Source organism: Sinocyclocheilus rhinocerous, unplaced genomic scaffold, assembly GCF_001515625.1.
Source record: "Sinocyclocheilus rhinocerous isolate Xijiao unplaced genomic scaffold, SAMN03320098_v1.1 scaffold1730, whole genome shotgun sequence".
Taxonomy (NCBI): domain Eukaryota; kingdom Metazoa; phylum Chordata; class Actinopteri; order Cypriniformes; family Cyprinidae; genus Sinocyclocheilus; species Sinocyclocheilus rhinocerous.
The window spans coordinates 940587-965925 of record NW_015634043.1 but is presented as its reverse complement, the minus strand read 5'-3'; the positions used below and the strand labels follow the sequence as shown (position 1 = coordinate 965925).

Here is a 25339-nt window from a genome sequence, read left to right as displayed (position 1 = left end):
TGTTACTCACCTATCGAGAAGAAACAAAATCAACCTCAGCGTCCGATCGCAGGCCTTCCGCTCCTTGAGTTCTCTCCAGCGCTGGAAAGCTGATCCAATATTTACACGGGTCCTACTTCTTGCCTTATTGCCTTAAGCCTTCTTTTGTTCCGCAAACGTTTTCCTCTTTTGTTTTTTTATCCACCATCTCTATCTTTCTGTCGCTCGGCTCGGCTAATGTCCGTCCTGTGCACTGAACGCGCTCTCCTCCACATCATGAGTAGACACGCCCCTTACTGCTGATTGGCTACAAGTTTGTTTTGCTATTTGGCCCGAATCAGTTTTCTAAAGCATTTTTGAAAAATCACTTACCCCACCTTTAAGAAAATAAATAAATTTAAAAAAAAGAAAAAATTATTTGCAACAGACAGGTGAAAATAGTAAAGTGCATAGTAATGTAAATAGTAAAGTACACCAATGCAAAAACATGTTTTTTATGGCTTAATGCAAAGAATATAAAATGTCTGATGACAAATTTTACACAACCATTTTCATTTAAAAGTTTGAGAGTTAAGAAGATATTTTTTTCTTCATTACATTTTTTATTTTTATTTTATTTATGTATTTTTTTTTACATAAATTCATACTTTTTATTTGTCAAACATTGTAAGTATACAGTAATAATATTTCACAATATTACTGTTTTCACTTTAAAAGAAATGCCATTTTGGTGAGCATAAGAGATTTTTTTCCAAAAACAATCTTAAACAAAAATAATCTTACTGACTTTTGCTCATCCATCAATCAATCAATCAATCAATCAATCAATCAATCAATCAGTTCATTACATTGCAATTCAAACCGTGAATTATATTTCAGTTCATAATAAAATTCCTGGCAACTGAGTCATTTTATTGATTGAATGATTGATTGCGAAAGCCACATTTTACTTGCATTTGTGAGTATGTGAGAAACAGGAATTTACTAGCAAGACAGGGGGAGAAGAAAGGATGGAAGGAAGGAAAATTAATGAATGTAGACTGGGTCTTGAACCTGCATCATCCGCATTAGAACCACGGCTCAACAAGTGAGGAATATGTGTGCTGCGCTACAGCTCTGATTATTTAACTTATGAGCACAGCTGTGATTGAAATATTATGCGAGTTTTTGCCTCAGTCCCTTAGCAACACATCTGAAACAAAACTTTCTTTGCGGAAATTCTCCCGCTCCTATCGTCCTTGCTCTGCTAAGTACCCTGCTTTGGGGAACATGAGGGAACGGCTGCAGCGCTGTACGGGGGAAATTTGTTCTGTATTCACACCATTAATATCCGTGACAGAGGCGTGCGCATGGCTCTCAGAAGACCAGCGTTAGCACACAGCCGTGTACGACACTTCCACTGTACATATGGTATTAGTGAATACTTCAAGCATTGCAGATTAAGTTTCATAAGTCACCGTAAATACAAGCGTCTGGATACAACAGCTACACCTGTTTAAGAATTCAGAGCATTGGGAATTCCGCTGGCCTGGTAATAAAGTCTTAAATAATGCCCATGATTCCTGATTTAATTAGATATGTGAGGTTTGGGCTGCTTGACGCTACGGATAGAGGAAGTGAGGTTTAATTCAGAGCAGACATTAGAAATCCTGTAATCTTTTGATTAAAAGTACCGCAAGCGATTTCTGATTTCATTTGTCACTTGTCGGATTTGGTTTGTTGTGTTTTGGTTTGGATGAATGATCATCTACATCTACTTGAACTGAAGATCCAGATAAGGCATGCTGGTCTTTATTTTTATTTATTTTATTTTTTGTGATATAAGTAAATGAGTACCTCGTCTGTCATAACACTGCGTACGTTCAGAAAATAGATAGGTTTAATATACATCTATTTGTTTCATATTCAGATACGCTATTGGAAATGAAGCAGTTACGTTCTTTCAGGCTTCATCGATTTTTTTCTTTTTTCTTTTACTTTGATATTGTTACTGTGATAAATACAAAATGTATTGTGCACCATCTTAGAAGGGCTTTAGAATGTATGATGTATAATATAATTTACATGATGTTTTTTATGGATCAATCAAGAGCTGTATCACTGTATTACTCAGATCAACAATCAAAGCAGCCTCCTGTCATCAATCTTCTAGTAACAAACAGCATTTGACTGATAAAACAGCGTCAAGTTTAGTTTGCTCTAAGCTCCTTAACTAAAGCCGGAGATAGAGATAGATATAGATTGTCTTTCCTGTGGGCATTTTTCTAGTTCAGATTTCCTTCAACTTACCACACTATTGTTTTTTCTTTAATGAGTGGAATTTTGACTGGAAATGTTGTGATATCTTGGAAGCGGTGCTTTGGTGAGTGTTCAGAGTTTAGGAGGGAGAGATCTGTCTAATGAGGGGCGTCTTGTGAAAGTGCCTGACGTGTGACTGTGGTGTGAAGAGCAAACACCAACTGTCAGCTAACAGGAACATCATGAGAATTTAGCATACAGTAGCCCCAAACTGTATTTGGACAGTTTATCCACATATCCAAGTGTATAACAAAAAATCAAACCAAGTGCCATTTATTTGAAAGAAAAATAGCAAAAAGATGCTTTACAATCACACAAATTATTATTATTTATTTTCAGTATATTATTATTATTTAAATATACTGTACATATATAATTTTATATATATACTGTACACTACCAGTCAAACGTTTTTGAACAGTGAGATTTTTAAAGAATAATTTTATGCTCACCAAGCCTGCATTTATTTGATCCAACATACAGACAAAGCAGTACTATTGTGAAATATGTTTTACTATTTAAAATATTTGCTTTCTATTTGAATATATTTTTAAATGCAATTTATTCCTGTAATCAAAGCTAAATTTCCAGCATCATTACTCCAGTCTTCCGTATTATTATTAATTCATATAGTACATTATGCAAATGAACAGCACATTGTGACTGAATGAAATATGAATGGGAACAGTCTCCCTGCAATACAACTACAAATAACCAAACAACCAATCGCCACATTATGGCTCCAGCTTTGGCCGTGTGTTATAATTTTAGATCCATAATTCATTTATATGAGTAAACATGCTGATATTCTCATCTGTTACCACATATGAGTGCTCGTTAATAAAGAAACTCCCATATGAGGGACGTGTTTTTCAGCAAAGCTCGTGTCTATGTATAAATTCTCATCTTCAAACATGACCAGTGGGAATTCACAGCTGTGGACGGAGCAGCACTCTGTTCCATGTGCTTCGCTGCTTTTATGAGAGAGAGAGATACTGTACATATATAATTTTATATATATACTGTACACTACCAGTCAAACGTTTTTGAACAGTGAGATTTTTAAAGAATTATTTTATGCTCACCAAGCCTGCATTTATTTGATCCAACATACAGACAAAGCAGTACTATTGTGAAATATGTTTTACTATTTAAAATATTTGCTTTCTATTTGAATATATTTTTAAATGCAATTTATTCCTGTTAAATTTCCTAAATTTCCAGCATCATTACTCCAGTCTTCCGTATTATTATTATTATTATTATTATTATTATTATTATCATCAATAATTAAAACAGTTGAGTACTTTTTTCAGGATTATTTGATGAATAGAAAGATCCAAATATCAGCAAATATCAGCATTTATCTGAAATAAAAAAAAAAGCTTTTGGAACATTATACACTACACCATTCAAACGTTCGGAGTCAGTATAATTTGTTTTTGTTTTTTTACAAAAGATTCTATTTCAGATAAATGCTGTTCTTTCTATTCATCAAAGAAATCTGAAAAAAAAATTATACTTAGCTGTTTTAAACATAATAGCAACAACAACAACAACAACAATAATAATAATAATAATACATGTTTTTTAAACAGCAAATCAGAATAATATAATTATTTATAAAGGATCATGTGACTGGAGTAATGATGCTAATAATTCAGCTTTGAAATCACAGGTATAAATTACATTTTAAAATATATTCAAATAGAAAACAGTTATTTTAAATAGTAAAACTATTTCAACATTTTAGTAGTGTAGTTAGTAGTGTGTGTATAAATAACAATAAAACTTTATTAGCCCTGTTATGGCATTTTGACTCCATAAGTTATTATTAATCTTTTCCCTTTTTTAAGATAATTTGTGATCATAATTTATTCATATAGTACATTATGCAAATGAACAGCACATTGTGACTGAATGAAATATGAATGGGAACAGTCTCCCTGCAATACAACTACAAATAACCAAACAACCAATCGCCACATTATGGCTCCAGCTTTGGCCGTGTGTTATAATTTTAGATCCATAATTCATTTATATGAGTTGTTTTGGTTTGTTGTGTTGTGCTTTGGTTTGTTGTGTTGTGGTTTGTTTTGTTGTGTTGTGTTGTGTTGTGTTTTGTTTTGTTTTGTTGTGCTGTTGTGTTGTGCTTTGGTTTGTTGTGTTTTGTTTTGTTTTGTTTTGTTTTGTTGTGTTTTGTTGTGTTTTGTTGTGTCTTGTTTTGTTTTTGAAAGAAGTCGCTTATCCTTAAATGACAAGGCTGCGTTTATTTAATAAAAAATAAATAAATAAAAAAAAACCCACCAAAACAACAAAAAACAGCAGTAAAATTACAATTTAAAATAGCTGTTTTTTTTTATGCAAATCGCAAAGCATAATTTTCAGCAGTCACTAACCAATAAAGACTTTTATAATATTACAAAAGAAAGAATAGCTTTGCCATCACAGGAATAAATAACAATTTAAAATATATTCAAATAGAAAGCTGTTGTTTTAAATTCTGATAATATTCACAATATTGCTGTTTTTATGTCATCAAATAAATCAGTAAGCATAAGCAATTATTTTTTTTTTTTTAGAAAACATTAAAAATCAACAGTATTTTTATTTTACATTTATGCTTTTTACAGAACTAGACAGGTATTTGTGGAAGGAAAAAAAAAACGAAGGTTTTAAAACCTTTTTAGTTCTAAAATGAATAAAATGAATTTACCCAACGGACAGCATAGACGCAGACCTCAGGAACAATGTGACGCAGATTGATGGACAACACTACCACTACTTTCCCAACATCTCGCTGTACACTGTGTCTGTAAGCCATGAGATCATTTCTGCACTTTATCTTTTATTGATGTGCTTAATTTTAGTTCCTAGAACCCACATAAACCACCTTCTGCATGACTTCCTGTTAAACAGGCAGTGGAGGGATGGTTAGTTCATTCCGAGTGAAATGGCATATAGGGAAAATGAATCCATCATAGGTACAATCAGCCTGACCTCAGGGGGGATTCATACAGATGTATAACTCATGTGCTGGCAGGTATGAACACTCAGAGATGAGGCTGTTTATCTTTGTCGTTGGGTTGAAAAGGGCCACTTTGGCATCTATCCGCTCCGCTAATTCCCGCCGTCTTTTATCTGGTTCCTGCTCTGGGCCACCATCCGTCCGTCCATCAGCGGTGTGCACGCTCGCTCTCGCTTTGATACTGTTGCCCTCACAGCTAAAGCAATGTTCAGGGTTCAATACAGGCATTTTTTACCACTGAAAATAATTTTGTTAAAAAAAGTTACAGTAACAACATGCAGAGAGGCAGTGATTCAAAATGATTTTCCATTGTAATATATGTTTCCATTGTATCAAGCCCGAATTCTGTTGCTACATCCAGAGCATTCCTTTAAACTCTGGTGTGAAAAGTTTCCTTTTTGTATTTCCCTCATTTGATTTATTTTATCTTTCTCTCGCTCCGTCCAGGTGTAACAACAGAACGCAGTGCATCGTCATCACTGGACCAGATGTTTTTCCTTTAAAAAAAAAAAAAGATTTGGCCAGCGTTACGCCAACTAATAAACAGACCAAAGATGTTTTTCGTTAGTGCTTGATCATTGTGTTTGCTCGTAAGAAACCGCAGCTATACGACTGTCAGAAAAGACAAATGACTGCACATGGATCTAACATGAACAAACTCCAAACAAACGCCTCACTTCTATTCTCAGATTTCCCATTACATTAAGAGTATGGATTGTTTTGCTCCATTAAACAATTAGATAGTAATATTATTCTCTGATTGAATTGTCTCGTCTTCTCAGAGAATGTTTCCAGAGACTTCACATACCAGACGGGGTCCTCTGCCGCACATTTCCCACCACGATCCCGAAATAACAAATGCCCGCTGGATTTTAGTGCCTAGCATTAGTTTAATCTACGTCCGTATCTATGGGTTATTGAAGTCGAAATCCCACACAAAATGTTAAAAGCTGTTGTTTTTTTAATGAACTATCATGTTTTTCAGCTTTTCTCCAGGAATATCTGTGATTGTTCACATTCCTTTTCTGATGCGAGCACCTTTACAGAATACGTTTTTGAGTTGTTGTTTTGTCTTAATGTTTCTGCATTAGCTCCTCTAGGCATTTCCAGGCGGTCCGGAACAGTTTTATTTACTAATCACAGTTTGACTCCCTAGGACGCCCGAGCCCTCATGTCACCCTCAGGCTGCTGAATGCTGTTTTTTGACTGGAAGTGATTTTCTTATTTGGTTTTGTTTGGTTGCAACAGTGGAATGTTCATGATGTTCTTTGGCCGACGGTATCTCAGAGAACAGGATTTGTCCTGGTATTAAGTGTACTGCATACTCTGAGATCTGTCCAGATTGTTTTGGCTGACTAAACTAGAAATTATTTGCCCTGTGGATGGATGTCGCCATAATTTTATTAGTTTTAACCTACCTCATTAGTAAGCTGGAACTATATGGATTAACTTTTTTCTTATTTAATTTTCCAATGGGTATCTATCTATCTATCTATCTATCTATCTATCTATCTATCTATTTTCTTTTGCTTTAATTATTATAACAACCTAAAATTCTGTTTGTGGGTACAAACTAATGAAACACTGTTGTGAATCTGATGTAAACATGTCCAGAATCTACGTTCAACCCAAATTCAAATATACACTAAATTATAAAATATAATTTCCATAAAGAAACTGAAACCAATTTTATGGACCATTAAGGTTTTTTTGTATTATAATATTATTTTCAGGACAATTAAGCACATTTCCCCACCAAAATTATTATTACTGTAATGCATCCAGAAAGGAGTTTTTTTTTTTTTTTTCATTCTCCAAGGTGAATCTCATTACTGGAATGCAATATTTTTTATCATACTATTTCTTTATTTAATCAGCATAAAGCCAGCACAAAAAATACTATCATGACTATTACACTTTTTTTTGGCATTATGGCCAAAAAAAAATATAATAGTATATATTACTAAAATAAATAGTATACATTGAAATAAAAATGGTAATGGTCCTACAAACAAATATAAATTGTTTTCTGTAAATTCTATTTCATTATGTCTTCTTTATCTCATGTTCCTTGTTCTGGACAGATTTCGTGAGATTCATAAGCAGAGCTCCTGTAGAAAATGGTGACTTCCATAAAAAAGAAAACAGTGCTCAGTGTCTCATGGACATTGTGGCCAGAGAACGGACACCATTAGTAGATCGATCATAATAATACAAAAAGGAAATCTGAGAAATGTAGCTTTAGATTGTCAGAAATGTTCATGTTTTGGATTATTTAACATGATTCTGAAGATGGCCTTCATGAGATAAAACTCCTGAAGACTGTCAAGATTCTGTTTATATGTCTGTCTGGATTTTGTCTGTCTGTCTGTCTATGTATCTCTCTTTATCTTTATCTGGTGCTATGGAAGGATTTGGAAGGACAGTGTATTGGCCCGTAGTACAAAGCCATGACGATAAGAATTTCTTGAGAAACGAGACTTTAAAAAAAAAAAAGTGCCTTAATAGCAAAATATCCTTATTGACTAGTAAATTAGTTAAGCTGTTTATATTCATCATATACTCTATTTACTCAGAATTCACTATAATAATACAAAATAATAATAACCATGGACAAGACTGTCAGTATATTTTTGAAGTGAAACTGGACTGTTACTCAGTGAAACAGGCACAAAAAAGTAATCATTTAAATGTTATAATCACAAATAACAAAAACTGTACTTGCAAATTACAGATGAAAGATCCATTTTTTATTCACTGTTATGACGTTCCAAACAGTTCCAACTCCATATGAATTATGTGGAAAAATTGAATTTTAAAGAATATTCTGGCCACTCATTTCAGTATAATTAAAGTGAAAGACGTAAACTCTGATATGACAAATGTTCACCGTAAATAGTATAATGAAAGTGATTCATATGATGTGTGGCGTATGTCAAGTCTTTTGATAGATTTGTGTGAGAACCAGACCGAAATATAAAGTTAATATTGTTTCAAATGTTACAAAGTTAACATACAGCATTATTGTAATTGCATGAAAAAGAGTGATATTATTCAAAACTATGTTCCACAAAAGAAAGCAAATCAGGTATATTTGGAATGACACGAGGTCGAGTAAATGGCTCTTTTTCATCAGGAAATCTTAAAGTAACCTGACAGACGCATGCTTTAAACAGTAAAAAGCACCAGCTCGCCAATCTCCCACTAACACACTGATCTGGACTAAAAGAAAAATGAAAAATGTCGCCTTAAAAAGTAAGAATACATTTTACAAACTTTACCTGTTGGAAATTGGAACCGCATACCGCCGTACCGGACTGTTCAAGTGTTCGTATAAAGCCTAGAAGGGCTGACAAGAACTCTGTGCTTGGAGAGGAACTGTAGAGTCGAGGGACAGCTTTATTTTTCTGGTTTTGAGTTTCCCTCCAGCACAACTTACCATCTGTCCACCTGGAATTCAGATTTCCCTGGTCGATGTCCCCGAGTTCTTATGAAAATCTATACGGCGCTATCTAGAATTCAGCCTGTGTATTTCCCCGCAGCTTTCCCTCGACAAGAGCAGATTGATTCGTCTTCAATGCCACATACGCTGTCCTTTTGTACTGTGACACAACCCCCTTTAACCTGGCTCTCTTTCATGTGTTGAAGGTGTCTAACTGTGCTCTCTTCCTCCTCTGACAGCTGTAGCTCTGTGCATAATGCCCGTAACCTCATGACATGTTAACTGCATGTGATCATGGACATGATGGTTAATTCATTTTAATCTCTTTTTCCCCCTGCACTCCTTTCATTCTCTCTTCCAACGCTTAAAATAGAAGTGGAGCAAAAAGGTAAATCACTGACACAATCAGCTCCTTGTTTTTCTTTCTTTAATATATACATTTTGTGGTTGTAAAACCTTCCTGTGCCCACTCTTGCTGTTCCGATAGCAGGCAGTAGCAGAAAGGGTCTCGTATTTTAGTAAAGGTCAGTGCACGAGCGGCAATCGGAGGGAAGCTTTAAAAGAAAATTATAAAGCACAAGTTAAATGTTAGCGGTAATGCTGAAGGTACAAATGCCCTATTTCCCCCTCCTCTTCCTGTCCTCCACACTCTTTTATTGCCTGTTCGAACCCCAGCCCCACTCCACACTCCCAGCATGCTTTGATAAGAGGGTTCCTATAGACTTACACTACCTCTACTGTTTCTGGCTTTCCCTTCTTCTAATTTTCTGTCTTTCTCTCTGACTCTACATGTCTCTCTCGCTCTCTCACTTCACCCTTTCTACATGTTTGACTATCATGTCTTTGTTAAGAAGAAAGGAAATGCTTTTATGCTGTAAAATGATTGCAACATTAGGCCCGTAGGAAAGACGTAAAAACTGTGGAAAAACTTGTGTCTCGGGACACAGACTGCCTGTATGCTGCTCTTCTCTTCAAGCCTTATTTAGTTGTCTGCTTTTATTTGCAGGGCAGATTTGTCGTATGCCTTCCTTTTTTCCTTTGCGTTTGGTTGTGGTTTGATTTTTCCATCACTCCCCTCAGTATGTCCAAGCAGCAGTGAGCCGAAACTGTTTGCTTACGGACACATAAAAAACTGTTTTTGCTTCCGTTTTAAGCTTCAGTAACCTTCAGATGCAGATTCTTCGCACCTTTTACTTGCTTGTGAATGTGGGTAGCTGTTAGACTTCTTAGTGTGTGTTTCTGTCTTCACCGACTACCCAGTTATCAGAGTGATGTAGAATCAGACGGCACTTTGCCCTCTGCTTTCAACTAGCGCGAGCTGCGTTCGCTTACGTTTGACTGTTCTCTGCTGTGTTCTTCTCATCACTAGTTTTTGTTTGTCCCGGAACTCTGAAAGCGGTTGGAGATCCGTCGTTTCTGTACGAGGCGGAGCAACAAGCGGGGTCGTGGTGCAAAGACCCTCTCCAGGCAGGAGACAAGGCTTATTTCATGCCCTGGACCCCTTACAGAACAGACACACTCATTGAGTACAACTCGCTCGACGACTTTCAAAACTCCCGACAGACCACGACGTACAAACTCCCCCATCGGGTCGACGGCACGGGATTTGTGGTATACGACGGGGCGGTGTTTTTTAACAAGGAAAGGACACGTAACATTGTCAAATTTGACCTGCGGACCAGAATCAAAAGTGGGGAGGCAATTATAAATAACGCCAATTATCATGACACCTCACCATACAAGTGGGGCGGGAAAACAGACATCGATTTGGCAGTTGACGAAAACGGCCTTTGGGTGATCTACGCCACCGAGCAGAACAACGGCATGATGGTGATCAGTCAGCTCAACCAGCTTTATTTTTCTGGTTTTGAGTTTCCCTCCAGCACAACTTACCATCTGTCCACCTGGAATTCAGATTTCCCTGGTCGATGTCCCCGAGTTCTTATGAAAATCTATACGGCGCTATCTAGAATTCAGCCTGTGTATTTCCCCGCAGCTTTCCCTCGACAAGAGCAGATTGATTCGTCTTCAATGCCACATACGCTGTCCTTTTGTACTGTGACACAACCCCCTTTAACCTGGCTCTCTTTCATGTGTTGAAGGTGTCTAACTGTGCTCTCTTCCTCCTCTGACAGCTGTAGCTCTGTGCATAATGCCCGTAACCTCATGACATGTTAACTGCATGTGATCATGGACATGATGGTTAATTCATTTTAACAAGGAAAGGACACGTAACATTGTCAAATTTGACCTGCGGACCAGAATCAAAAGTGGGGAGGCAATTATAAATAACGCCAATTATCATGACACCTCACCATACAAGTGGGGCGGGAAAACAGACATCGATTTGGCAGTTGACGAAAACGGCCTTTGGGTGATCTACGCCACCGAGCAGAACAACGGCATGATGGTGATCAGTCAGCTCAACCCCTACACCCTTCGCTTCGAGGCCACCTGGGAGACCACCTACGACAAGCGGTCGGCCTCCAACGCTTTCATGATCTGCGGGGTTCTGTATGTGGTCCGATCCACGTACGAAGACAACGAGAGCGAAGTCAGTAAGAGCCTCATCGACTACATGTACAACACCAAACTGAACCGAGGCGAATATGTCGACATCCACTTCCCCAACCAGTACCAGTACATCGCCGCTGTGGAATACAACCCGCGAGACAACCAGCTGTACGTGTGGAATAACTTCTACATCCTGCGGTACAATCTGGTGTTTGGTCCACCTGATCCAGCTCACGGTAAGCCTCATCTCCAATCCGTCTAGCCACACACACACACACAGAGTCCCTCTGGATATCTGAAGTGGTCGCGAGATTTCAGCCACTGAGTTGGTATTCCTCTGGCTCCCGAGTCTGTGTGTCAAATGTCACGGATGACTGATTTTTAATTTCAGATTTAATATGTGCTTGATGTATTCCGGAAACCTTTCTCGAGTGCAAGCAACATCTTAGAGTGGAGTGGTGGGACTCAGCAGTAAACAACATCGTAGGCGTTGTTAGCATATAATAAGAGACGCATCTCTCGAGGTTTCAAAAGACAGAGCCATTCCTCCCCAGCGTTTAGACTCTTGAGGCTAAACTCCCTCCCACTGCCCCACTGAGAAAGGCACCGCTTCCCTCATTGGTAGAGGGTTACCTGTCTGGACAGGTACGTAGGCAGCCTTGCGGCAGCGGTGGATCACCCCCAAAAGAGTAGATCTCAAGCGCCTCAAAACAAACAACTCACACTTTTGCTCGAAGGCCTCTCAATGTGTCTGTGCTGAGAGACGGCTCTCCGCTGAGAATGGATCAGTCCCGAAGGTCACGTCAGCGTAGCCTGTTTTTAATTTAGCTGTCAAGAGCTAGGACAGGATGGCCATACTATGTGTCAGATCATCTTTACATTGAAAAAAATAATAACCGTAATTACCATAATCCCAGCTCAGCCTAGCGGCCGAGACTCTTGCATTACTCCAGAAAACTTGGCTAAGTGTAGAGGTCAAACAACTTTACGCAGATTAGTGGGGCTTAAGAATTTAAAATAAGAGTGTCTTTCTTCTGTGGAGACCCAGCGGTGTCTACCTTACTGATGAATCTGCTTGTGCAGACACTGAGCAGAGTAACTGTACCCAGGGCCGTCATGAAACTGTACCCCTAATGAGTGCACTTTGGATAAAGTCGTTTTGGATAAAAGCTATCCAAGATAGTAGTTTGTAAGCTAAAATGTTTTTGTGGCCTGCTTATAGCATTCAAAAGCACCTCAAAGGCTAACTGTTATATTATAACCAGCCATCATAGGTGTGCTTCTGATATGAAGGCTGCAACCTTTTTAACTGGCCAAATTCAAGGCAACGTCACATGTATCCTTCACAGAGAATGCAATCTCAGAATACACTGTGGAAGAAAAGTTGTCTGTGATAATATTATATATATATATACTTTTTAAATCATCCAAGATAAAGTATGAATCAAGAGCAAAATTGAATTTTGTAAATTTAAAATATGCATACAAGCTAAGAAAAATATGTAAAAACGGGGCTTAATGAACCATTAATTTTTTCACAGGAGACTTTCCCTTATTTTAAATTGGGTTAAAAGGAAATGTCCAGAAAATGGATAATGTCCTGGCAGAAAATTACAAGTACCTTTTCCATTTTTCAAATCATTTTTTTTTTCCTACCATGTGTATTGCATTAATTGCTGAGACGCATATAGACATCACAGTGTACCTTAGCAACATGCTAACTGCTTACCATATTGAAATCAATTGTAATTTGTGTCTGTGCACTTCACATAAGGAATGCTATTTTGTGCTCCTCGCAAATCATTCACTTGAGGTTCCAATGAGGTTCCATTTCTCTTAAGATGCTGCTTTAAAAGGTGCCTATGTAGACTGCAAAGCAGCTTACTAGCTTTTGGAACAGAGCCAAAACACCTCTCCGAAGGCTGTGTATGACATTCATAATCACGTTACTATCGGCACTACTTATTATATCAGACTTATTTTTGAGCTCAGGATAGAATCATCTGAGTCATTCTTAGCATGTGCTAGCAGCTTTTCTGTAGCCTGAAGCGATTACTGCCACTGAATTAAAACCATCGAGCAAATTCATCCCTGCACAAGCAAGCAATTAAGTAAGAAATATCAACTCAATATCACTTCAGATGCAAAGTATTAGGGCTCAGATCTAAAATTCATTGAACATTTCTCTGGGGTGTTACCTCGGAGGGTTTAAATCTTTCATTAAGGAAATGTTATCACATTGTTACCACAATGTATCCACTTGTGGTTCACACTTGTACGATGTGGCTGATTGAATGTGCCCGTGTATATTCTGCCTGTCTTTTAGCAGCCTGTAAAGGAAATAATTAGCTCTACAATCAGTGCTGATGAAGGACAAAACATGCTAATTTCACTAGCATTAGCTCCTGTGCAGCGCGCGAGTTGAACGATACCCCCCATCCCCACTTGAATCTAATCTGCCATCATTTGTGTTTTCTCTATTTTAGATGTGGTGATTATCTCATCATCTCAATAATCAGCTCACTCACACAGCCGTCAGAGTTGTGCTCCGCAGAGTTGATGTTTGCTCCACTTTACTTTGATAGCTGTGAAATTACCTTGCTTTTGAGACACTGCTACAACGAACCACTAGAGTATGTACGATATGATAAGCCCCTGCCTTTATAGGAAGAAATCCCTCCCCTTAAAGTCAGAGGGCAACAAAAACAGCTCCTCTTCAGGGATGGAGCGATTACGAGATTAATTGTTAGGGTATTCGTGCAAATGACATGACCAGAAATATTCCAATATCACATCTGTAACTGCATCAGTGACTGCAGTAGGTCAGTTTTAAGTGTGACTCTTAATTTTGCTCAGACTGTAACAGTCTGGGTGTAAATGCGGAGAAATTCAACATCATTTTATTAAATATAATATTTTCAACAAAAGGGGAATTCAAAAGAGGAATTTTAACCTTCAGAAAATGTTGATCGGCAATCTCAAGGGATCAAACTAAATACTATATGTGGCCTTTTATTTTCTGTTTATCTTCTATGAAATGTGAAGTTTAAAACCTGATTCAGTGTTTTCTGGTAATAAATATTGAATAAAATGTATAATACAAAAAAAAAAAAAAAAGTATGCCAGAATGAGTACCAGCTAGTTTAATATTTATTTACTACTTTGTTTACTATACTACAACCTTTTTGTTTTGTTTTGTTTGAGACACTAGGCGTGTTTCCATTACAGATTTGCGCAAAACTTTGGCGATATTTTATAAATGTCGATAAAAAAGTATTGAGCACAGCGTTTCACCTGTAAATGCGAAAAAGCCGTTTCCATTGCAGTTTTGCGAATTATTCCTTTTTCGCATGGCCTGAAAAACCACCTCATGCGAGCGTAAAAACTTTTTTGCGATATATGGGAGCTTTTGAGAAATTGACGCGTTTCCATTAGGTGTATTTTCAATTCGCAATTTCAATTTGCGCAATTTGAAGGGTAATGGAAACCTACAGCCTACAGAGACTGTTAGAGACGGAGACTGTTAAAACAGATACCCCACTAGAATAACTGAGAATTTTCCTTGTTTTGATGCAAGTAAGAATGCATTTGAGATTCATTTTACTACCAACTGTAAACAGCGATGTGTCTCACCTGATCACTTGTGATCAGTATACTCAAAACTCTACTTAATACCAGGTGTAAACAAAATGTAATGTATTAGTGGACTGTATACCACATACCTGCCAGAATACTTGCTTGTATGCTGGCTTGATAGATTGTTCCTTCATGTGGAATGCTGGCACAACATATTAGGATGACATCTCATAAAGATCCTAAATAGCATCATATGCGTCGTTTGCTGAAAGAGAAAATGATTAAAACCAGCAGCATATTGATACTGGAATCATCTTTCATAATGGGGAATCATCTTGATGTGGAGGAGACAGACAGCATTTATATTTGCCATCTGAATCGGGGTGGAAAACACACATTACGCTGCTTGCCACTTAATCTAATTTTTGCTCATCATTAATGGAATTAGTTTGACACTGATTGTGATAATTGCCATGTGATATTACACTGCTGATGGTTAGCGAAATTTATGCAGAGCCTTCTCTGCTCCTGCCTGAAAAAAATACTGTTTTGTGTTCAGAAGACCACTAATGGATTTGGCTGTATTTTAGTCTCGCTTCTACTGCCACTTGGAGAGATTGCTCAGTGGCCTCTATTTTTGTTAAGGACCTCCCTTGAATTAAAAAATATATATATATTACAATTGCTAATGCTGCTGCATAATTATAAGATGCAAATTTCCACCTTCGATGTGAGCTTCACCTTCTCCCTTTGACCACACGTCTCAATCTTTTCCTCTTTGTGACATGTTTAGCCCCTCCCCCAGCCTAACCATTTATTCTCGTAACCAGCCCTCCAACATTTAGCCCCTCCCTAGAAAATCTAATTTAGCCCCTCCCCCAGTCAGCCCTTCTCAGTTGGAGGGATGCATCCTAGGGAGGCTGTCCTTCTTAGAACAGTCCCTCTATGGCTAGACTACTTCTCAGCATTAAAAGCTAGAATGAGACGGTCTAGTAAGTCTGCATGACAACAACCTTTTAGTTTTTGGAGTTCTTGTATTCAAAGTAAATAAAAAACAAAATAAAATAAACTCCAGTATGAATATGCTGCTGGTAAAATAAGGGTTCATATAAAGTAATAATTTTACAACAGTCAAAAACTCAAAAAAATATAGCCTACCTATACGCATGAATTGCTGCTGTTTCCAGTTAAAGTGAACACTAGAGGCAGTAGAACTCAAGACAACTTTTATTCCTTTTCACAAAAATTATGATTTACAGGGTCCGAGTTTCCATTACGAAAGCCTAATTTTCGGAAAATTGCTTGCACAATATGTTATGACAATTTTAACATCCTGAGAGATTTGAAAACTGATATTTTTGAATGTAAGCGTCACATATACAGCTTCATATGTACTGGTTTTCTAACTCAGCAGGTTTGCTCGGTAGCTCACGCGATACGGCGTTGTACTTGAGAGGCAAAGCACTCCGGTACAAATTAGTGCTGGGCAGTATACAGGTTCATACCGAATATCGGTGTTTAGCTTTGTTATGATATGAATATTTTTAAATACCGCAATACCGGTGTATGTCGCTTAAACAACATTCGGCAGCGTTTCCTAGCACCTGTCGCTTGCTGATTGTTTGGAATTATAAATATGAGCGTAGTTCGTCTGTTAATATCACATGCACTTTTTTGTTTGTTGTTTTTTTTAGTTTGTTACTCAGTTGCGCTGCAGGAGACAAAAAAGTAATATAGCCAAAACAACCGCATAGCTGCTCTTTAGTGTAGGTGCATGTTGATTTTTAGACATTATAAATGAGAGTGACTCCTGGTTAACATGTATTAAAAGGGGTCGTGTTTAGTCACTATTTAGTGTGGTATTTTTTGACAATATTCACTCCTCATGACAGTAAAATAGGGCATTCTAAGTCAATATACTGCAGTATTTCCTCTCTCAATCAGTAGAAAATATGGTTAACACCCGGTCATGCATGAAAAAAAAATACCGTCATGTACCGTGAAACCGGAATAATTTTGAAAAATACCGTGATATAAATTTTTGGTCATACCGCCTAGCACTAGTACAAATCCTGTGAAACTACGGTAAAAAAAAAAAAAAAACAGCTCAAATTTGCATAGAAGAAAATGTAAATAGCACAGTTGCATCAGAAAATGCGTTTTTATATGACTTCTGCTTTCGTTAAAACTACTGGGAAGGTTAAGGGTTGGATTTGGCATAGAGAGTCCCCAGGGGGAAGTCGTGGCCTAATGGTTAGAGAGTCGGACTCGTAACCCAAAGGTTCGAGTCTCGTACCGGCAGGGATTGTAGGTGGGGGGAGTGAATGTACAGCGCTCTCTTCCACCTTCAATACCACGACTGAGGTGCCCTTGAGCAAGGCACCGAACGCTCAACTGCTCCCCGGGCGCCGCAGCAAAAAATTGGCTGCCCACTGCTCTGGGTGTGTGTTCACGGTGTGTGTGTGCACTTTGAATGGGTTAAATGCAGAGCACTAATTCCAAGTACGGGTCACCATACTTGGCCACATGTCACATGTCACGTCACTTCAGACATTTGAATTCAGAACCACCGCAATACCGGCATAATAAAAATGTGGCCATTTTTTAGCACCACTTGCTGGACATTTCACTTTGAAACTGACACAACATGTCCAATAAGAAACGTTCAACGTCCAGAAAAGTTGTCACAAGCACATATTTTTCAATGAGCCTGGGTTGTCCTATTACATCCAAGCTATGTGTGTTGTCTTGTTTTGCCTGCATTTGAAGGCGGGCCAAATAACCCCTATAAAGAAAGTCTAGTCTGGTTTAAGTCAAATTTTTGAAAATTCAAAATGGTTTGGGTGAGGGAAATGTTTCTAAATGAATCATCATTAGCTCAATGTAAAAACAGTACTGGAACATCACTGGAAATTCTCCACCATGCTGGAACTAGTCCTTAGGTGCTTATCGCCACAACTTCATTTGAATATTTAGTTTGAAATTGTTCTCTGTTGCGAAGGTAATATTTCTTCTTTTTTTGACATTGAACTGAAGGTTCCTTTGAGCTTAATGTGAGTCAGACACATTTTCATTACAGCACTACAAACGTACTTATCTTAAGAGAAACTGCCTTTGTTACAACAAAGAGAAAATACTTCTGCCCATAAATCAGATTTCAAAGGCATTCTGTAAAATAATAACAGACACCTAGGTGCTATGAGACAGCTGAGTAAGTATCCATTTACCGCCCGCATGTTCAGTTTTGAAGGACCACAATCCATAATCGACACCACACCAAATTATACATAAAGCACAAAGGACAATAGTGTCAAAGTTTGAAAAGTTTTTTCTTTCTTTCTTTATGAAATGGTCTCTTTAGCACTTTTAACTTCCTTGTGTTTTGCTCAGATTTTTTTCTCTCTGTCTACATAAAGGAGCGATGGATTTCTCAAAGACACTGTGAAGTGTTGCATTTATTTTCTGTAATTCAAATAAAATAAATACATAGAAGTTATTTACACAATGTCCACTTTTGGAATGGACACTGGTTTTCATGTTTATGCTATATATATATATATATATATATATAATATGCACATTTGCACAATTCATGTGTGCATATTATACCGCTTGAATGACTTTCCTTTTTCGGCTCACGTAACCTAAGCATGTGGCATTTGGATAATGTTACCCAATAGACAAATAGTTTTTTTGAAGCATTATTTTTAGGCTACAGTTATAGTAGAATGGTTTGCGAATGTGGTTTCCTGTTGACTTTAACAGGCTTCTCTCATCTGTGGTTTAATTCTGGAACATTGAGCTAAAGCTTGTTTTACAGCCATTATGACAAACAGCCAGAATCTGGGAGTGAAAAGCCAATAATGGCACACCAGTCATGCCAACCGTGTCAAAACTCACACACATGGGTGAAAACCGTAAAGATCGGGGTCTGCAGGTAAAGGCGTTGCAGCTGTTTTTGCTCAGTTTTTATCTGAACCAGAGCTCTGGCTGGTCAGTTGGCACTAACTCACAGTAGGTCACGTCTAACCTCAAAAAGAAAGCCTTTTCTTTCACTCGATCGGTCTTTTCCACCTTACAAACATACATGGAGGTACTCTCACACCCATACTGCGCTAAAATCTCTCACACCTCTATGGGCCGCTTCATCGGTGGGTTTCTTGGCTGCACGCTGTCATTCACACAATCAGGTTAGCCGATGAAAGCGGCGGGTGAAGTTCAGAGGGTTTTCTGGGTTTATCCATATTTGTGGTTGGAGATATGAGGTCAGGTATATCACTGTTACCCTGTACAGGAAGAACCAATGCAAAATCCAAAGAAGTTTGAGTTATCTAGGACTCAAACCCCTTCACATTATGTAACTTCCTAGCTAGGAAAAACGTAATTAGGTTTTGGAAATAAGACACGTATATTTTCCAGTGTAAAGTGTGGCCTGCAATATTTGCTCAGTTTACGCTGATATATGTACCATATTTTTCTTGCCTGAGGAATTACGTTAGTTATATATTAAGATTGTGAAATATAGACACAGGAACAAAGAAACTGAGGGTGAGAGAAAAAATATGTTCAAAAGCCGTGCGATTCAGCTCTTTAATAAGCTCTTGAGATACAGTATAATAGAGCTTGAGGTCTTGTATCCAAGCTGAATATGTTTTACTTCATAATTATTCTCTTTTATTAAGCACTGGCACCCAAAACAGAACATAATTTGTGCAACAACTAATTTGACCTATTATTCTTTTTAGCACCACCTATCTCAGAGGCATCCACAACACCCAAGTTACTAAAACCAACAACCACTACAACCACCACTGCTCAACCGAGAGGTCAGGTGACTACAGTTACCACTGCAGGGACCAGAGCTGTTAATAAGACACCCAAATCACCAGCTGTACTTCCCCAAACCACCACGCCTCCCTCACTGGAGTCTTTCCCTCCACCTGAGCGCTTCTGCGAGAGCGTAGAGCTCAGGGACATACTGTGGCCGCAGACGCAGAGGGGCATGCTGGTGGAACGACCCTGCCCCAAAGGAACTCGAGGTGGGTGCATGTACCTGTTGAAGTGTAACACGCTGCAGTTTTCCACTCAGGGCTCTTTGAATTGCTATCAGTCACACACAAGCTGGTATGCATTTGGCCTCTAGGCGAAGAGAAATGGGTCTATTCTCTTAGGATCGAGCATTTGAATAAAGCAATAAAGCCATGAGAGGCCATGCGTTGTAGTGATTTTACATTTAGCTTTAATCTTGTTAGCAAAGGTGTTTACTTATTAGAATAAATCATTTGTTAATAATAATTAACATTTATTTATGCCAATGCATGTATTTATTTGGTAAGTCGTCCGACAGTCCTTTTTAGCTTTTGTATCTTAAATATCTTTACTGGTGCTTTATTGCCATAACAAATATTGGTCAAACTTTATTTTGTGTCCTTGTTATAGTGTAATAATATATTTAAGTACTGAGTAATGTTAATTAACTACCAATGTTGGTTACGTGTAATGGAATTACATAATTAATTTCCAAAATAAATGTAATTCTAATCAGTCAGTTACTGGGACAAAAAGTGTAATTAAATTACAGTTACTTATGAAAAGGTTAATGATTACAAAGGGGGTTAAATCTTAATTTTTTTCACATTGATTTCTTTCATAAATTGCATTGACCGCTCTAAAATATAAGACACCAATGTTTCAGGAGTTTAGGACACATGCTTATTCGATAAATGTTTTATTTCCTATTTGGGTTTATGCTTATGCTTTATTTTATTTTATTTTATTTTTTTAAGATTAACTGTTTTTTTTTTTTTTCCAATGCATTGTTGCCAGTGTTTCCTATCATAGCTATGCAAAGATTTGATTTCAAAAACAGTATCATAGCTTGTTATGATTTTAAATCTGTATTTAACCTCAGAATGATCTCAAAAGTAAAAAGAGGTGCTAAAGTCTGATTTTATGGTGGCTGTGCTTTAAAATTCAGTTATTATAATCTTAATTCAAGTGAAGGCTTTTGAAAGTCTGATAGTAATCGGTGTTGATTATGACTGTGAGGCTAACCTGCTTGCTTTAAATGTTTCAAAATGATTAACAGTTCAAAACATTAGAAAAGTAACCAAATGTAATGTTACATTATTTTAATAAAGTAATTGACATAGTTACACTACTTAATACATTTTAAATAGGGTAACTTGTGATCGGTAACAGTATTATATTTCCAAAGTAACCGTCCCAACACTGTTAACTGCATATACTTACTGTATGGTTAGGGTTAGGAAGAGGGTTTCCTTTAGGGTTAGTTGAATGTAATTATGCATAATTTATTGTTATTACTATAGTAAGTACATGTAACGTGTATGACAAAGACACACAGCATTGCTGCATACAATTAAATATTTTAAAATGAGATGAGTAGAAAACAACAAAGAACACTAAACAGTGCAGTATCAGACAAAGAAATAATAAATTAGGCTTTAAGGATACATTTACAAGTAAAAGCTAATAAATGTAATTATAGTAATTAAATGTGAAAATTGTGCTGGAACCACAGACTGGAGTCAGATAACTCACTGGCTCTCATTTTATGACGGACAATCCATATCGTATTTATTTATAAAAGATTACACGTACTAATGTGGCTAATAATAATGATGATGATGTTATCTTTATTTAAACAGGCACTGCCTCCTACCTATGTGTTCTCTCCACTGGGACCTGGAACCCAAAAGGCCCAGATTTGAGCAACTGCACATCCCACTGGGTGAATCAAGTCGCACAAAAGGTTTGTAGTTCCAGAATATATCTGTCCTCGCAGAACAAGGAGCAAAAAAAATGTGACAGTCTTTAGAGCATAACATCATAAAAATAAAATACTCTCCGGTGCCATATTGTGGAGCTCATTCTTTCTGTTATCACTTGTTAAGAGGAAGACACACAGCCTTCAAACATCCAATAGGGATCTTGCAGATCGATCTGTGTGTGCACTTTTGTGTTAATGTGAGATGCTTCCTGTAAATAGAATGGATGTGCACAATGGGACACCAAACATCCTACCGTACACCCACAAAAATGAACGAAAGTAGCAGAAATGCTTCAGCCATTGAAATGCTCTTCCAAAGTATTACCAGTTTCTAATGATAGCTGTAATTGCTCGCGGGGGGGGGGCTGTTGCTGACTCAGCGTGATGATGTCATAATGGGAGTCAAGAGCCTCGTAGATACAAAATGATATTTTTCAGAGCCATGCTGTGAGGTTAATTTGTGTAATCTCTCAGATCCGGAGCGGGGAAAACGCAGCCAACCTGGCGAACGAGCTGGCCAAACATACCAAAGGAGCCATCTTTGCCGGTGACATTAGCTCTACCATGAGGCTCATGGAGCAGCTGGTGGATATTCTAGACGCTCAGTTACAGGAACTGCGACCCAGTGAGAAAGACTCCACCGGCCGCAGCTTCAATAAGGTATTAACAGGATTTCATTCTCAACATGATTTTTTAATAAGCAGCAGCATGCCGTGGACGTTTCAGAGGCACTTTGCTTAAAGGACACTTGCTTCAAAAAGATTGTTAAACGGCATCAAACTCATTGTGTTACACCCCATTGTGCTTTTAGAGAATTGAAAAAAAGTATAAATGCACAGATTGAAGTGAATCACTCAGTGGGTTTTGCCTACTATCCATGCAAAACAGTATGTCTGATCAGAATGAGTGTTTCCAGGACATTGAGTATGCCCAAGATGCTTAGATGATATACTTTGTCTGGTGTGCATCCGTACATGCATTTGTGGGTAATATTTTGTGCAATGGATGAGGACTTTTAGTTGTATAATAGTGATAATAAGATTGAAGCTGCCACAACGGTTTTTAAATGCATGAATGTAAATGTATGACAAAGTTGACACGAAAGAAAGATTAAGAAATAATGAATATCTAGGTAATGAATTTAGATGCAACAAGATGTGACAAAGGGGACTGTGGTATCACAACAACATGGTACTAAGTCCCAGTATTAGCGCACTGTCTCGCACACTCATACTTTCACATCACCAGAATAGTACATATTTTACTGCATTTTACAAGTATGCAAATTACAGTGCAGACACTTTCTGAAAATAGGTCACAAGGAGAAGAATGAAGCCAGTTATCAGTCTACAAAAATGATTAGTTGCTTTTATATAAAACCTATGCATTGCATTTAAAATACATATGAGAGACTGCTTTATGTGCTTAACTGCATACTAGCCCTTTTGGTTACAACTGGCCATTATGTAACATTTACTTCAACCATTATGGATCTTGAGGGCATACATTCACCAAACATGAGCTTTAAAGATATATGGCTCTATCCAGCATGTTCTAAGGCTACAGGGACTGAATATTAGTTGTTAAAGACATAGTTCAACCAAATGTACAATTCTGTCATCATTCACTCATGAAACCCATAAGACTTTTGTGTACAAATACACATCTTTTTAATGCTACTTGAGAGAATTCTGTCTTTGCATTGAAAGTCCATTCAACCTAAACTTTGAAGCTTCAAAAAGTTTGACATTGTAAAAGTACGAATTTAATAGTTTAATCCCAGTTTTCTGAGGGGACACACTATGTCGAACAGATTTAATTCAGGCTTTTATTCAAATGTAAACACTGCTCAACGCACATAAAAAGAGCACATCAAATATGGACAAAGGCAGCTCAGCATGCTTCACATAAACAAACTTCATTGGTTCTTGCACATCAAGCAAGGATGTCTGAGCTTCTGTTTATTATTATTTATTTTTTTTACGTTACGTGGTTATGTATTAATGCATGCAATTTGATCGGTGTTTAAATGTGACTGCAAGTCTAAATTAAATCCGTTCATCATAAAAAGTGAGCTTGTTCCTTCAGAAGGCTTAGATTAAACTGTTTGATTCATACATGTTACTTTTACGATGTTGTTTGGAACCACATGAGGGTGAGTAAATGATAACAGAATCTTCATTTTTGGGTGAACTATCCCTTTAAGTCAGGGAGCTTGGATAGCAAATTCAAAGTGTTTGAAGTAACATTACTTTTGTTAAATACTAAGACAGAAACCTCTTTATTGGCTATTGTGTCGTCTGTATGGCTTTTTGTGTGTTTCATTCATTAAAGTCAAAGAAGTGGGTGGATATCAAATGGCTGGAGCACAGGCTGTACTCACTAAGAGTGAAGCGTTTCTTTCAAATTAATTTCATAGTTACAGGCCAGTGGAAGGGACTGAAGGCACACAGGCCTGATTGCAAAGAGTTTGGATCCCCCAGTGGACTATAACAAGAATGGCATTTGTCTCATGGAGCCAGTGTAATTTACATGAACAGGACATGTTCCTGGACCAACATCCTTAGTTTAAACAATAAGCTACACTCCTTCAGTGAACAATGGCCCTAAACCCTATTTCTGATTTTAACCATTACCCCAGCCTCTTTCCTATGATAAATCATGACTCCAACACTAACATCAACTTTTAAAATATGGTCACACTTTATTTTGAGGTACAATTCTCGCCAATAACCAACCATTAACTACGACTTTTGCCTCAATAAACTCCCAATTTGCTGCTTATTAATAGTTAGTAAGGTAGTTGTGAAGTTTAAGTATTGGGTAGGATTAGGGATGTAAGGAAAGAAAAAGATGTGTGCTCTGCATTTAACCCATCCAAGTGCACACACACAGCAGTGAGTAGTGAACAAACACGCGCACACCATGAACACACACCCAGAGCAGTGGGCAGCCAATGCTGCGGCACCCGGGGAGCAGTTGGGGGTTTGGTGCCTTGCTCAAGCTCAGTCATGGTATTGAGGGTGGAGAGAGCGCTCTGCCGAGTCATGAAGGTCAAATCAAGTCAAGTCTCAAGTCACTGGATCTCAAGTCCAAGTCAAGTCAAGTCATTTTCTTTATTTAGTCAAGCAAGTCACAAGTCCTTAAATTTGCGACTCGAGTCAGACTCGAGTCAAGTCATGTGACTCGAGTCCCCCACCTCTGGCGCTGGATATTCACTCCCCCCACCTACATTCCCTGCCAGACCTGAGACTTGAACCCGTGACCTTCGGGTTACAAGTCCAACTCTATCCATTAGGCCACGACTGCCAATGTAGTATTTGGTCATGCAGAATATATGTTAATATGTGTCCAATGTGTTCATAATAGGCATGCTAATAGGCAACTAGTTAATAGTGAGAATTGGTCCCTCTACTAAAGTGTTACCTAAAATACTAAGCCTAAACTTTACATTCACCTCAAAAACCCAATTCTGCTTCTTTCCCTAGTACAAACTCACAATACAGATCATGTAGAAGAAAAGCTTCACTTTGATTTGGACATCCATTGATTTGTAATCACAATTCAGAAACCTAATTTTAATCCCCAACTTGTATCCCAAATCTCCAATTCTATATCCTGACCCCAAAATCCTTCATTTAACCTGGATCCCAGCATTAAGCTATAACCCAGTGCCCAGTTTCCTACCCTAAATCTTTACCTTAACCAT

The 25339-nt window shown here is 37.7% G+C and overlaps 1 protein-coding gene across 1 annotated transcript in view; it reads left to right on the top strand.

Moving 5' to 3' along the window:
* The window catches only part of adgrl2a (adhesion G protein-coupled receptor L2a), a 112331-nt gene that overhangs the window by 53720 nt on the left and 33272 nt on the right, over positions 1-25339 (top strand). Inside the window, exons 4-9 of the mRNA XM_016559211.1 lie at positions 5753-5868; positions 10117-10388; positions 10969-11497; positions 19583-19876; positions 21509-21612; positions 22105-22290. Coding sequence (XP_016414697.1) covers positions 5753-5868; positions 10117-10388; positions 10969-11497; positions 19583-19876; positions 21509-21612; positions 22105-22290 — 1501 coding nt within the window. The remainder of the gene's footprint in view (positions 1-5752; positions 5869-10116; positions 10389-10968; positions 11498-19582; positions 19877-21508; positions 21613-22104; positions 22291-25339) is intronic.